The sequence below is a fragment of the Oryzias melastigma genome, linkage group LG13 (genome assembly GCF_002922805.2).
Source record: "Oryzias melastigma strain HK-1 linkage group LG13, ASM292280v2, whole genome shotgun sequence".
NCBI classification, from domain to species: Eukaryota; Metazoa; Chordata; class Actinopteri; order Beloniformes; family Adrianichthyidae; genus Oryzias; species Oryzias melastigma.
In genome coordinates this window covers 2,879,683-2,894,694 of record NC_050524.1, presented here as the reverse complement: position 1 = coordinate 2,894,694, position 15,012 = coordinate 2,879,683, and the positions used below count along the sequence as shown (strand labels likewise).

At 41.5% G+C, this 15,012-nt stretch overlaps 1 protein-coding gene across 1 annotated transcript in view; it reads left to right on the top strand.

Moving 5' to 3' along the window:
- ppp1r13l (protein phosphatase 1, regulatory subunit 13 like) overlaps positions 1–14,771 on the top strand; it is a 32,047-nt gene extending 17,276 nt beyond the window's left edge. Inside the window, exons 4-13 of the mRNA XM_024277609.2 lie at positions 2,330–2,993; positions 4,682–4,774; positions 4,874–4,962; positions 6,305–6,650; positions 6,718–7,178; positions 8,610–8,741; positions 10,463–10,596; positions 10,663–10,829; positions 12,495–12,688; positions 13,429–14,771. Of these exons, the coding sequence (XP_024133377.1) occupies positions 2,330–2,993; positions 4,682–4,774; positions 4,874–4,962; positions 6,305–6,650; positions 6,718–7,178; positions 8,610–8,741; positions 10,463–10,596; positions 10,663–10,829; positions 12,495–12,688; positions 13,429–13,464 (2,316 nt within the window). The 3' untranslated portion in view covers positions 13,465–14,771. The remainder of the gene's footprint in view (positions 1–2,329; positions 2,994–4,681; positions 4,775–4,873; positions 4,963–6,304; positions 6,651–6,717; positions 7,179–8,609; positions 8,742–10,462; positions 10,597–10,662; positions 10,830–12,494; positions 12,689–13,428) is intronic.
- Positions 14,772–15,012: the final 241 nt, after the last annotated feature.

Genomic DNA, 15,012 nt, shown 5'->3' with positions numbered 1-15,012 from the left:
CTTTGTGCATGACCCGATTAGTCGACTAATCGGAAAAAATAATCGGTGATTAGTCGACTATTAAAATAATCGTTTGTGGCAGCACTATTAAACACCCACGCCAGTGAAAATAGTATTTTCAGTGTTTTTGACATGTTTTTGTAACATTTTCCTCATGATAGGGGAAATATATAAAAAGAATTGAGATTAAAACTGAATTTCTGAGTATTTCTTTACTCAAATTGTGTTGGATCAGGAGCACCGTTTGAAAAAGCTGAAGTTTGTGACGCAGCAGCTGAAGTCTCTCTGCTCTGTTCCGAGTCTGAATCCTCCACTTGCAGACAAATAGATCCATGAACGTTTTCATTTTCCTCATCAGAGCTGGTATCAGGCTCTTAACTGTACGGGTGGATCGCTCCGATATTCCATCCATCCATCCATTTTCTTGACCGCTTTGTCCCATTCGGGGTCGCGGGGTGCCGGAGCCTAACCCGGCTACTAATGGGCGAAGGCGGGGTACACCCTGGACAGGTCGCCAGTCTGTCGCAGGGCCTCAATCACACACATTCACTCTCACATTCACACCTAGGGGCAATTTAGAGTCACCAATAAACCTATGAAGCACGTCTTTGGAGGAAGCCGGAGTCCCCGGTGAAAACCCACGCATGCACGGGGAGAACATGCAAACTCCACACAGAAAGGTCCCAGCCGGGATTCGAACCGGGGCCTTCTCGCTGTGAGGCAAGAGCGCTAACCACTGCGCCACCGTGCAGCCCTCCGATATTCCTCTCTGCTTTTTTTTTTGTGAGCTTGGGGTTAAGAGGAGCTGTCAGCTAGTGGGAGGGAGTGTAAACAAAGGAATGCTGGGATATCAACGCTGGCTTACTTCCACACCAACATCTCAGAGGCGAATTTCATTTAATTTTGTCTAAAACTATGTAATTGTTATAACAAACCGCTGGGAGCAATTTCAGAAAATAATAATAGTTGGAGTGGAACTTTAAAAAAATATTCAACATTTTCATAATTTTTGCTTATCTTCAGGAGGCCCGTTTTTGTAGTTCACTTGTTTATTGATGCTAATGAGTTCCAGAAGTTTCAAGCCTGAATGTGAGACGTGAAGGCATCATCCAACCATCTTTTCTAACCTGTTTCTCCAACTGGACCAGCTCTAAAAAGCTCTAAGTTTCTCAGACACTCCCCGTCCAACAATGGAGTCTGTTGTATTTATTTGTTTGTTTTAATTTAAAGTTGTTCTATACAGCACCTGAGCAAAGAGATCAGAGCTGAAGGCCTCTCGGTTTACTGTTACAGTAGGATGTGTATGTTTGTATAAACCTCTTCTGGATTTGAGGCTAAACTTTATTTATATTAAATATATTGGGCATGTTATGTTGGCCAGATGGTATTTTTGTTTCATTCAGGTTTTAATCTTGGAATCGAGATTATCTTGTAATTGTCAAATCTCTATTTTTACTTAAATTTAGTTTGGATCCATTTAGTCCAAATTTTTGTTTAATCAGTTTAGCTTTAGTTCAATTGAGTCCAACTTGGTTGAATTTGGCTCCTTTCAATTCTCTTCACTTCCATTTGATTTTTCATTTAGTTCACTTAGATTCTATTTTCTTTTTTTAAGTTAAAAAGCAGATTGATAAAACCAAGCCCCGTGTGAAATGTTTGATGTTTGTGTCCAGATAACTGCAGTAAAGCCCCAATATCCTAATAATCCTTCAAACAAAGATTGCATTTAAGCTTTTTCTTAAGTGATCCTCATGCAGTTGGACGACTGTGAAGAGGAAAACTCTCGTCTGGAAGGATGAGTCTGAAAACCCCGTCCATGGAGTTGGACTCTAAGCAGGTCTTTGTCTTTTTCCAAAACACTCCTGAAAAACTGCTCTCTGTATTTGTAGCCTCAAGACTCAACGCTTGAGAAGATGATCCAATCCTGCCAGACGTCTGACGGGTTCTGCCCCCAAAGTGTCCCTTTTCTCTAATACCTGGGAGCGTTAAAAGTTCCACGTAAAGCCCAAATGTTGTAGACATCTAAAGACCCATCAGTCATTCTTGGAGCGCCGCTTTAGATCACCGAAAGTTTTTTTTTGACTTTGACAAACTTCACTTTTTTAAGGCTCAAGCTTAAGACCTTCCTTTGCTGCACAGCTTATCTTTAAGTCTCTGGCTTCATGCATGGTTGCTTTAACATACTCTTTTCATACGTGAGTCCGTAAACAAACACTGACTTTGACAACAATGTAAAGCGCTGTGATCACTGACCTAAATCCTGCAGGTCTACACCATACTCTGCTAATTCTTCATATGTAACTGAACCATTTCTTTTTTTTTCCTTCAGTCCAGCTCTACGATCTCCAAAGAGCCTCTTCAACCGTCCGGGACTTCCAGCTTCTCCAACACTTCCAGATCCTCCGGAAGCGGCACCAATGGGAGCTCCATCTCCAGCTCCATCTCCGGCTCCATGTCCTCCTCAAGTCTGCCATACTTCCACAGCACCGACTCCAGCTCCATCCCCAGCTCCATGTCCTCCTCAAGTCTGCCATACTTCCACGGCACCGACTCCAGTAAATCCAGCAGCAGCAGCAGGAACGTCCCGCCCTCCCAGGCGTTGTCCCAAAGCCCTCACTCTTCCCCGAAGTCGCAAAAGCGAGGAAGCCCTCCGATCCACAGGTTCGGATCTGACAGCTACCTGTACAACCCCCAGAGCGCCAACCCGCCGCCTCCGGCCGCCCAGCCGCCCAGTTCTCCCTCCTTTTACGACAGAAACCCGCCAACGTTTGTCGGTTACAGTGAGAGGGCTCCGCCCCCCAACGTCAGAACCGGTTCTATGGACAGAATCCCGTACCCGTCCCAGAACCCCTCCAGCCTGCTGAACCCTTACGACGGCGGCACCGGCCACATTGGACGCAGGTCGCCTCGAACCGACAAACCTTCTCCTCTGTCCTTCAGTCCTCCAGCGATCAGCACTCTTCCTCGCAACTTTACTCCTTTCAGGCAGTCTGGTAAGATGTTTCTAAGTACGTCAGCCTGATGCTGGTCGCCGACCTAAACGTTTAAATAATGTGCAATGAGGAGTCGAGTGAAGACAACGAAGAATAAAACAACAGAGACTGTTATAAATTATATCTAGAGAATGTAAACTGGTAGAGGGAGTATTCAAATCTGTGAATCCAAAATTTGAAGGTTGAAAATAGGAAAAATTCAAACAACTTACCCGGGGTCTTTCCTACTTCCCCCTTTGGTGTTCACTACAACCTGTCACCCACAGTATCTGTAGAAAAACAATGTGCTTGAGCGTCTTCTGTCTCGGTTCACTGAGGGCTCCAACACCGAGATATTTCGTACGGATGGCTTGAGTGCGGCGGACAGGTTTGCCCCTTTTTCACCTGATATTCACCCGTAAGGGCAGCTGTGACTGAAGCTTTAATCCCTCTAGTCCAGGGGTGGCCAACCCTGCTCTAGTCCTTTGATGACACCAAGTAAACTCAGGAGTCATTTCATAAGAGTTGTATCTGTTGTATAAATAAATGATGTTGCAAATTAAAGAAATAAAAAAAACGCTGCAAATAAAACAATTCTGCAAATAAAAAAGAATTGGAAATAAAAAAACGCTGCAAGTAAAAAAGAAATGTTGCTTCAAATAAAAAAATGTTTCAAATAAAAAAGATACGTTGCTGCTAATGAAAAAAGAAATTACTCAAATAAAAAAGAAATGCAGCTGCAAATAAAACCATGTAACTGTTTTACGTCATGATGGAGTAAAGCTTCAGAACTCCTCTCTCCTCTCCTCAGTGGACCTTCTCCACACTGGGTTTCTCTGCGTTAGCCGAAGCTAACCGTGAACTGGCACCTCTAGTTTATCTCCAAACCTGCGGCTACGCGGTCTAACCAAACAACACATAAGAAGATCATAAAGGGACATTGAACACTAACTTCTTCACTTACTTTCTTGATGTTTTTTTCCCGTCTCTTTGCGGTACATGGACAAGAACATCCCCAGAAATCCACTTTTGTTTGGCTTTTTATTTTCAGAAATTCTTTTTTTGTTTGAACAGTTACTTATTTTGCTGCAACAGTGTACACACTTAGTTGTTTTTACATCAGAGTAAAATAAACCTACAGTGCCTCAGTCTAAAAGGTATTCTCCAATATCAATATGATTGATTTATTTTCCTTTTGGATTGTTTTTATGATGATTGATTCAATTCTCCAACAACTCGCCTCACACAGATCCATCTTATTGGACTGAAGGACTAGAAATCGGTCCATTGAAAAGTCAGTTAATTGTAACTCCCCTAATTTTCACTGATATTTATTCTACGCTTAAAAAAACAAACAAAAATAAAACTCAAAATCTGATTGGAAGTTTATTTACTAATCAGTGAACTTCTGTAAAAGTGAACTGACATGACTCCAATCGCTTTTGTTTGTGAAGCAGCGTCAAAGTGAAACAGATGAAGATACTTTTTATTTTAAATAAACCAAATCAGAGTTTGACTTCTATGAGATCAGAGTCGGTTTGTTTGGTTCTTCTCGGGTAATCGTTCAGACTCACTCCATGCAGTAAACTGTCCGAGCAAACAAACAATCCGGAGTGAAAGCGCCCTCCAGCTCATTTTCAGCTCATGACCTTTTGTTTCATTTATTACTTGTATTCACTTGTCTTTTTTGGCTTTTATCTTCATCTCAGACGATCTTGCGCAACGGAAAAAGAACCCTGGCAAGTGGAGTGAGACAGATCTGGACATGTCGTTCGACAGAAAGCCCCACCACACCTATGACAGTCGGTTGATTTATGCTGCTTTCCTGTTTATTTCCCTAAACTTCAGCTTGTCAAATCCGTGTCTGAGCGCAACATTCCGTGTTCTGTGATGTCACGCAGAGACCGAGTGGCTGCGGCCCGCTGTGCCCAAAGGCAACTGGCGGGAATCCAACCTGGATGGCCCTCCTCCATCTTTGATCCCCAAACAGGTGAGCCGTGTTTCCGCCTGCAGTTTGTTGCAGCTTTTCCATGGTCTTGCAGTTCCTGGAAAACTCCTCAGATCCGTCAGCGGATGAGAACGCTTCGTGGAGAACACACCTTTCCATAGGATTTTTAACACAATGACTTACCTTTGTCTCTCTTTGTGCTGAGTGTGAAGCATCGCTGACATGTTTTCTTTTCAATTCTCTGCTCTAATTGATCTGACCTGGAAGTGACTCGGTCTTGTTTGTGGTTCTGCATCAAGCTTTCGTTTGATGTTTCTCAGGTTCTTTTTGGGTGATTTCCAGAACGGTTTGGTTTTAACATGTTAACACTCCGATCATCTTTTGGTCCATCTTCACCTCTGAGTTGTGAGGGGACTGTTGGAACAGAGTAAGCCTGCACTGATTTCCCATCAACTCTTTGTTTACACACTTTTCCACTCCTGATTTACAACCATTTGAATAAAGAAAAACTTTGAGCTTAAAGAGCTTATATATTATTAAATTATTAAGTCTTACAGAGTAGACTGCATCCATAAATATGGTAATTATTACCTTTGGCACACGAAAAAGCAATTTTTAAAAAGTAAAATTGAGTTATTTTCATGATCTCCTTTTCTATCCAGATGTAAAACAACTCGATCTCTGAGGCCCCGCCTTTCACTCTCTGTGGGCTCCGCCCATTTCATGATGTCATCCTAAAGTTGACCTCAGACTGCGTTTCCCCCGCTAAAACGAAGAGCTGAACTTTTGCAGAGATGTGCTTATTGTGCATTTGAAATGAATGTTTTTTGCTGGCAGTGCAGACACTTCCTGGAAGGGGCGGGTCCTCACTTTAGTGACATCACAATGTGAGGACCAGCTCCCTTTTCGTGGATTGGGACACTTTAATAATAAAAAGAAGAAGAAAAAGAAGGACATTAAAGCGACGGACTCCAAACAAGACGAGAAGCTACAGTGCTGCTAGCTAGCCAGCTGCTAATGCTGTGGAAGCAGCGGATGCTAGCTAGCTCACCGCTTGATTCTCTGCAGCATCTGCACTGACTTTGTTTGTGAATGAGGCTCTTTTTCCTTTATTTAAATAGGGGGAGAAATTGGTCTTAATCTTTCATAAGCACAATCTTAAAAAGTCTGACCTTTAGCTTGGATAAACCTGCAGGAACTCTGTTATGGGTTGTTTTTCAGCTGTTTTAGGCAGCAGAACTTGCTTGTGTTTGATGTTTTGTCTGGTTCCAGCTCAGGAACCGTTTTCCGTATCATGACAGCGTCCTCACACGATTCGATTCGGGTAAAAACTCTTAACCTGAACCTTTTGTGTTTGCTTCTCTTCCATGATCCACGCTCGAAGCCCCAGCAGATGTCTTACGGTTCCCTCAACCGCCCCACTCGGAGATCGGTTCCTCCGGATGTTCCCTCCTCCGCCCAACCTCCTTTCATGGCCCAGCCCATCTCCTCCCGCATTTCCATCCCCCCAAATACCACTTTGTCCCGACAGAACAAGCCCATCCCGCTCTCCGTCATCTTGCGCCTCCAAAATCCGCGCTGGGGGGCAATGAGAGTCCGTCACCCTCGAGCCGGGGGAGGAGAGGGAGAGAGGGGGGGCCACCAGTCGGCTCCGCCCCCTCAGAGGGAGTACGTCCGTCAACCTCCTGTCCAGGTGGAGCAGCAGGCGCCGCCCGCTGCGTACAGTGATGGTAAATCTCGTTCACCTGCATTCTAGACGCACCTGGAGATATCTAATCATGCTCTAAACGTTTGCAGTGCTGAATTCTGGGGATGTGGATGCAGAACTGGAGCGCCTGGAATATCCTGGTAACCCGGAGACCCCCTCCATCCCGGGAGACGGGGGGGAGGTCGGCCTCCCGGTGCCTCCTGTCCCCCGGCCCCTCAGCCCCACCAGGCTGCAGCCGGTGGTGGCCCCGGAGACCCAGGAGGACGAGATCCCCGACCGGGAGGAGCTGCTCCGCATCAGGGCGGAGATTCCCCGGGCGCTGAAGAGGCGGGGGGCCGTGGAGCTGTCCGAGCCCCCGCCGCAGATCCCCTCTAACCAGCCCAACCAGTACAAGAACCTCATCGACAAGCTCTTCCGCAAGAGGGGCCGCCGCCACAAGGGGGAGCAGAGCAGTGACGGCAGCAGCTCCTCGGATGATGAGGGCAGGGCTTCTGTGCCCACGCCCACACCCGCACCTGTGACCTCCACGCTGGGTCCACAGGAGGCCAAGGTAAGACGACCCGCAGTGACAGGGGTCACCGGCCCTTATTGAAACTGAGGGCTACTTCACTGGTACTGAGTCATACGAAGGGCTAACATTTTGAAATGTTGCTTAGTTATGGTTAGTTAAACATTATTAATAATGAATAATGATCCTCCTCCATGTAAAGACACTGATTCTCACCATAACTATCAACAATGAAAACAAGCTATTAAACAGATATCAATATTCAGAACTTTATTCATCTCAGTAATTATTAAATTTTCAGATGATCTCTTACATTTCATGGAAAAATGTCTCATTTTCACTATATTGTTTCACGCTTATTAACTATGTAAAAATCAACTTACACATTTTTAAACAAATCTTCTCACATTTTGAACTAATGACCAAATCTATAGCATTTTTAACTAAATTAATCTTTGAACTAGAGTAGGTCAGAAGTCACATAAACTTATCTAAAGTTCATGAATCATCAACATATTTTTAAGACGTTTTAATTTTTAAATCTATGTAAATGCAAATGTAATTAAAAAAAAAATCAACAGAATATAATGTAATTTTAGACGCAGCTCACAAGTAAGTTGTGCTAATTTTCGACCTGAGGGCACCTGATGTGGTCCTCGAGGGCTGCCTGGAGCCCGCGGGCGCCACGTTGGTGACCCCTTGCTATGACGATTAGCTAATTAGCAATCAATAAAAATCAGAACTCTAGCCGTAATGTTTCACAGAGACAGAAAATACTTTAATGAATTTTTACCTGTGATAAATAAAAAGTTTTTCAAAAATCTTTATTGTTTGAAAAAGTTTAAAAAGTCTCAATATTTCAAACATTTCGTTTTAACCTCTTGACTCCCAACACTGAAAATTAGGGCTGTTAATAACATCGATGAATCGATTAGAATTGACTTTAGCTGAACAGATCAATAACCGATTCATCAAAATATAGATCGATTTAGCACATAAAACTAAAGTCTGTTAGCTTGATGCTAACTCATAATGGAGTTTCCCTTAGGACGGCTAATGCTAACACTCGACCCAAACATTCATTGCTGACTAAATGAACATCTTTATGAACTCTCAGACATTGATAACTCTTTTAAGGAAGTATCTAATATTTAAATATGTTCAAATCATTTAGTAGATTATTAATGTATTTCTGAACAAATGTGACTAAATGTGTAAGTTAAAAATATAATATAATTGAAGAATCGAAAGAAATGTCTTCTTTGGTGATCAGGAGGTTAAAACAAGTGTTTTATAGAACTTTACCTGTTCATTCAAGGCTTTCATTAAATATAATCATTCAGTTTTACATACAGTAGACAAGCAGACTTGTTAGGTTTTAAAGTTTTTGTGCTGCAGGAGCGTCGGATCATCTCTGACCTGCAGCTGGACTTTGAAAATGCTGATATATATATATATATTTTGTCTCTTTAGAATTACCGTACTATTCTGCGCCGGCCCGGTCGCAAAAGCTCCGGGAAGCGAGCTCGCCTCAGCCCGCTTGTCCTGCTGCTGGATGGCGCGTTGGTGGGGGAGCTGGAGACGGTGCAGAAGGCCGTGCAGGAGGTAAACTCAAACCAAACCAGTTCAACAAACCTCGGGAGCTTCTCTGCTTCTAAAACTTTCACGGGAATAAAAAACACTAAAACCACGAACTGCTTTGCTGCTTAAAGGAAAATTCCTTGGAGCTGCATTGTTTGTCTTCTTGGCCTCCAGTGCCTCACAAACCTGTTTTTGTGGGAAAAACGGAGGCAGAAGAGGTCTGCCAGCTCTGGATGTGTCACTAAGAAGACTGGAAATATTTGTTATATTTAACCTTCTGAGTGCTGAACCTGCATTCTGTTGCTCGTCTCATTCTGGCGTCGTTTCTTCCTGCAGTTTTAGAGTCTGCAGTAGAAGATGCTGGTGACCTAAAAAAGGGAAAAGATGCTGCAAATCTATTTACATAATAAGAAATCTATACACAATCTACACACGAGGAGCATTTAAAAAGGGTAAATAAGGGTAAATTAGCTATTGTTTATATTTATGACTGACCTTATACATCTGTAAAATTGCCGGGATGAAGCCTAAGGAGGCCATTCTGATATTGGGCTATAGAAATAAAAAAATAAAAAATATGTATAAATAAAATTTAATTGAATTTAAAACAAAATGTGGAAAAAATAAGAATATAATCGTGGTATAAGTTGTTATATCTTAATAAATCTTTATAAAATCTAAAACTAGCACTTATTTGTAGAACAGAAATCTACTTTTTCCAAAATAATAACAATGAACGCCAGTCTCACATTTATGAAACTTTAAAATAAGATCCAGTATTTCTTAAGTCAAGCAATTTTTTTTTACAATTTTTGAGTCATAAATTAAGTTTTTGGCATGTCTCAAGTATGAAGCAATTTAATAAATGATAATTTCATAGATTTTTGCTCAAGAAAATCTCCTTGAGAAAAAGCTTGGAAAGGCGTGTCTAAAATCCGGCCCGGGGGCCGAATGTGGCCCGCGTTCCAATCCCCACACATTTTCTAAAACTACGATTTCTTGATTGTGGTTGTCTTGCGTTTAATGTTGTTAATATAAAGTTCACAGAATGGTTCGAACTCAAACATTTGAGGGGGACCTCCAAATGTGTCAGACAAGATGGCGGCTGCTGAAAATCACTAGAAACCCAAAACTGTAACATCCCCCCACTTCCCCCCCATATTTTGGTAGAAAAATACTCGTGCAATGCAACGACAATCCGTTCATACAACGCTCTTTGACATACAGTAACTCGTCACATGATAGACATGAATTAACTGCAGAGAAAAGCAGCTTTCACAGATATGTGACACATTACCAAAATAAAGTGTTATATTTCAGCATGAAGCTGCTTTTCTCTGTGACAGAATAAGCTGCTGCTCTGATGGAAGCTAAACGTGGAGCTAAAGCTTTAATGTAAAAGTCTTAAAAGTTTAACAAATTTAATCTTGTGAATATCCTTTTGAAAATGAATTAAGCGTTTACAATCTTTCGACTCATTTCAAGCTAATCCTGAACTCTAAACTGTTTATTCACATCAAAACGTTTGAATAAAAGTGGCTACAACTTTGAAATCTTGTGGATTTCTGCTTCCGGCTAGCGATTTTCCGCCGCCATCTTGTCTGCCACCAGGTCCTCTCGAACATTTTCACCTCAGCAGATGTTTGAACCCCTCTGGTGCAGAACAGAGAGAAGCTAAAACTGCTTCAAAGCTGGACAGAATCTTGATTTTCTGAAAACACGCTCTGCTTTAAATCCGTCCTCAGATGACGGATCCCAGCCAGCCCAACGATGAAGGCATCACCGGGCTGCACAACTCCATCTGCGGCGGCCATTACAACGTGGTGGAATTCCTGGTTCGCATTGGAGCCAACGTCAGCGCGCCAGACAGTCACGGCTGGTAAAAACCCTCTCGTCCTCTAGCTCAGTCTGATGCTGCGGCGCCGTAACCTTCACCGTCCCGCAGGACTCCTCTGCACTGCGCCGCCTCCTGCAACGACCTCCATCTGTGCGAGTTTCTGGTGAGGAGCGGAGCCGCCGTCATGGCCGTGACGGAGCGCGACAACGCCACCGCCGCGCAGAAGTGCGACCCGTACACCGTGGGCTACGAGGAGTGCGAGAGCTTCCTGAGAGGTGAGCAGGCTCCTCCCACAATCACGCCCCGTTCTGCCGTCAGAAGACTCTGACTGCGTCGACTGGAATGACAGAAATGTGAAGCTGCCGAGCTCCGGATCACGGCTTAAGCTGACGGATCACGGCTTAAGCTGACGGATCACGGCTCTGATGCGTCACCGTCTAGAATGTGGAGCGAGACGTGCCTGAAGAAGCATCTGCTCCTCCGTCACCGGACTAAAACAGAACCAGAACCAGGAGTAAACATGAATTAAACCAGAGCGTATCCAACGGTTCATGCTCTAAAAATAACCTGTTACAGACGTTTTAACTCCTGCAACCTATATCCGCCTCAGTTTTACACTAATTATAGAAAATAATTTATCAAATGAAAACTTTGTCATATTATCAATAGGAAAAACATACAATTGAGTTATAAAGTCAAACGTGATGGAAACAAAAAGAAAAAATGAAAAGAGGACAGAAAGAAGAAAACGTAATAAATCAATCACTAAATCAATCAATAAAAAAGAAAAATACACTAAACATTCTGCTGATTTGTTATACAACAAGAGAAGATTGTTAAAGAAATAAACTAATTTTACAATTACAACATCCACTAGTGTGAAATGAACACCGAACCTCAGCGATGAGTAGTTTTTATTAATACTAGATAAACTTGTAATCATTGATTATAATGCTTTAAGGTCATTTTTTAAAACTTGATATTGTTGTAACATTTTTAATTTCTGTGCTCAATTTATTTACTCCATATTCAGAAGTATTCTGTGTTTTGGTTCCATAAATATTTTATTTGCTTTTAGATTAAATTTGCTTTTTCTTTTCATGTATGTTTTCATTAAATTAGGAGGAAGGAATTTCATATTTACTCTATATACATAAATGTATTTTTTTTAAATTTTATTTAATTTTTATTCATTAATAGTAAAAACATACAATATAAACTTGAGTTATAAACTCAAATGTGATGGAAAAGGAAAAAAAAAATGAAAAGGGAACAGAAAGAAGAAAAACTTACTTTGTCTGCCCCTTAATATTAAAGTTAACAAGATCATAAATTTGAATTTAATAAACAATGGATTAGACAGTCCCTATAATTACTTTTTGTAATATTCTCATTGCTTTTGTTGGTAACAGAGGAACTTAATGAATTACAGTTCAAATTTCAGTGATAAATGACAATTTATACAAGACTGGAAAAAAGTAAAGTAAAGAGTCGTGAAGATCAGTAATTTCATTACAATTTCATCCAGTAACTAAAGTAATCAACTACTTTTTAAAAGAAATTTACCCAACACTTGTAGGGAAAAAAGGGTGCACAAAACTGCATTGAAAAAAATGTGTGAAAAAGTGAGAAAGTTGAACCGCAGAAGCGAGAGACGAATGTGTGATCTGTGATTCTGTTTCATTGTTTACAATCAAGGCTTGAAATAAACCAATAAAACAATAAATAGTTTAAAACTTATTATTTCAAAAATAGAGAAAAGTGAGCAAAAGCTGAGAATTAGTGGAGAATTATTATTCTTCTAATGTAAATATTCATGTACAAAAATGCAAATTCTTTGCAATGATTTAGATTTAAAGAAAATACTTTTGATGTCATGAAACACCGTGAAGCTTTGCCTACAGAATAACGCGTCCACTTCCTGTTTCCTGCGGCTGCAGGGGTGGAGGAGGCCATGGGGGTGGAGAACAGCGGCGTGCTGTACGCTCTGTGGAGCTACCCGGCTCAGGCAGCCGACGAGCTGAGCTTCAAGGAGGGAGACATGGTGACCATCCTGCACAAACCCGAGGGCTCCGACTGGTGGTGGGCCTCGCTGTGCGGCCGGGAGGGCTTCGTTCCCAACAACTACTTCGGGGTAAGACGTGGAAGCGGCTGAACGTTCTCCCACAAGAGGTCACGTCTTAGCTGGAGGTGGAGTCTAACATTTATGCAAACTAAAAAAGAACAAAGTGTGAGCATCAAAACCAGCTCCAGGTTTTAATCCTCTTTTTCTGTCTCTAAAATCTGAACTGGAGAGGGTTTTTAGAGTTTTCAGAAAGGTCAGACGATAACTCAGCTGTTCCAAAAAGGGGCGGGACAAAGAGGCGTGGCACATGTAAACATGGCTAATGATTGGGTTAATTTCTGCTGTAAGATTTTATATTGGAGTGGATGAGGAGCCACTGTTTAACCCTTTAATATCGGAGCTTTAGCTCCAGTTTTGATGTTCTTTTGACTCCCGTAACTCTTCCACACAGTTAAATGTCATTCTGAAGCAGAGGAAGTCTTTCCTCCACATTAAGATCAGCTGATTTACTTCATTTCTTTAAACTCTTCACTACTGTAAAGCTCTGGTCTTAAGGGTTAACCCGGTGGTTTCCTAGTGAACCGAGCTGTCTGCTGTCACTTTGGTTTCATACCAGCTTCAACCCAGAAGTCCACAGTTTGCCTCTTGGTTCATCCATGTTGATTTAATCTTCTGTTTGTTCTCCGTCACATCCTCAGCATCACTCAGATATTTATCCCTGAACTCACTTTTGTTTGTGTGTCTTTATTAAAACATGGACAGAAACAGATTTTAAATCTAATACATGAGATTTTTTTTTTCTTTTTCAGCTTTTCCCGAAGGTTCGGCCCAAATCTCTCTGTTAGGATGGTGGAAAAGTGAACTGATGAACAGCTGCAATGATGGTTGGATGGACTCTGAATGTAAAACTGTTGCTGTATAAAAATCTGAGCGAAAGAAGAAAGTTTCATGTTCAAGTGGCCTTTTTTTTTTTGGACTACGATGCTTCGTTTCCCCCACCAGTCCTGGTTCTGAAGAGGAACGGCACCAGACCTGCAACTCTGAATCTATTTACAGATCTTTCCTGACTGGTTTATGTGTGAGTTGTGATTGGTTTATGACAGGTAATGACTGGTTTAAGACTAGTTTGTGACTGGTTTATGTTTGATTTTTTTGACTGGTTTATGTCTGGTTGGTGTCTAGTAAATGACTGGTCTATTTCGGGTTTGTGACTAGTTTATGTCTGGTTCATAACTGGTTTTATGACTGGTTTATGTCTATTTTTTGACTGGTTTATGACTGGTTTGTCTGATTTGTGACTGGTTTATGTCTAATTTTTGACTGTTTATTTGTGACTGTTTTATGTCTTTTTTATGACTATTTTATGACTGGTTTATGTCTAATTTTTTGACTGGTTTATGTCTGTTTTGTGTCTGTTTTATGACTGGTTTGTCTGTTTTTTGACTGGTTTATGTCTGTTTTGTGTCTGTTTTATGACTGGTTTGTCTGTTTTTTGACTGGTTAATGTCTAGTTTTTGACCGTTTATTTGTGACTGGTTTATGTCTGTTTTTTGACTGTTTATGTCTGTTTTCTGACTGTTTTTTGACTGGTTAATGTCTAATTTGTGACTGTTTATGTCTGGTTTGTGACTATTTCTTGACTTCACGCCTGGTTACTTGTAAATATACATTCTCTGGAGCCGCCAACAATTCCACAATCCCTGCAGAGTCAAAGGGTCCACCCTGTCATTATGGGAGCGTTTCCTTTTTTGTATTTTTGTGCACAGATGTTTCCAGCAGATGCTGGTTTTTCATACTTTAGCTCATGCTAATCACAGCTATAAGAGCCACACTAAAATGCATCATCTGAATTATTTTTTACTTTATTAACGTTATGGTTAAATGTGATTTCACAGTTTTTGTTCTTCCTTTAGTGTTATTTTTAGGAGACAGACTCGAGTGTTTCGCTTGTTTCTGCCATACGTGGGCTTGGTTTGGTCATCGCTCTGAGGAGGAATTTTCTGTTACAGAAATGAGTTTTTTGTTGGATGTGTGTTTGTAAAGTGCTGATGCTGGACGTGTTTTCCTCCTTTGTTGCTCTGAACTGCTGCACATTAACCTTTTTTGAGGCTGTCACAGTGTTGAAATCCTTAATAAATACTTGGAGATTAAACGTTTTTGGATGCTTCTTTTGTCATTTGAGAGCCGACTGTTCTTAAACGTCTGACCAGCAGGTGGCGCTGAGCAGCAGGCAAAACTTTGGGTCAGCTCAGCTGGTACCATGTGAAAGAATCTGTGGATTTCGTGTTCAGAACAAGTTTTCTCCATTAGGTGAACATCATTTTTCCTATTTTTTTCTATTTAAATAGTAAAACATAAAAACAGTGACATAATGGCAAACCGGTCGATTTAGG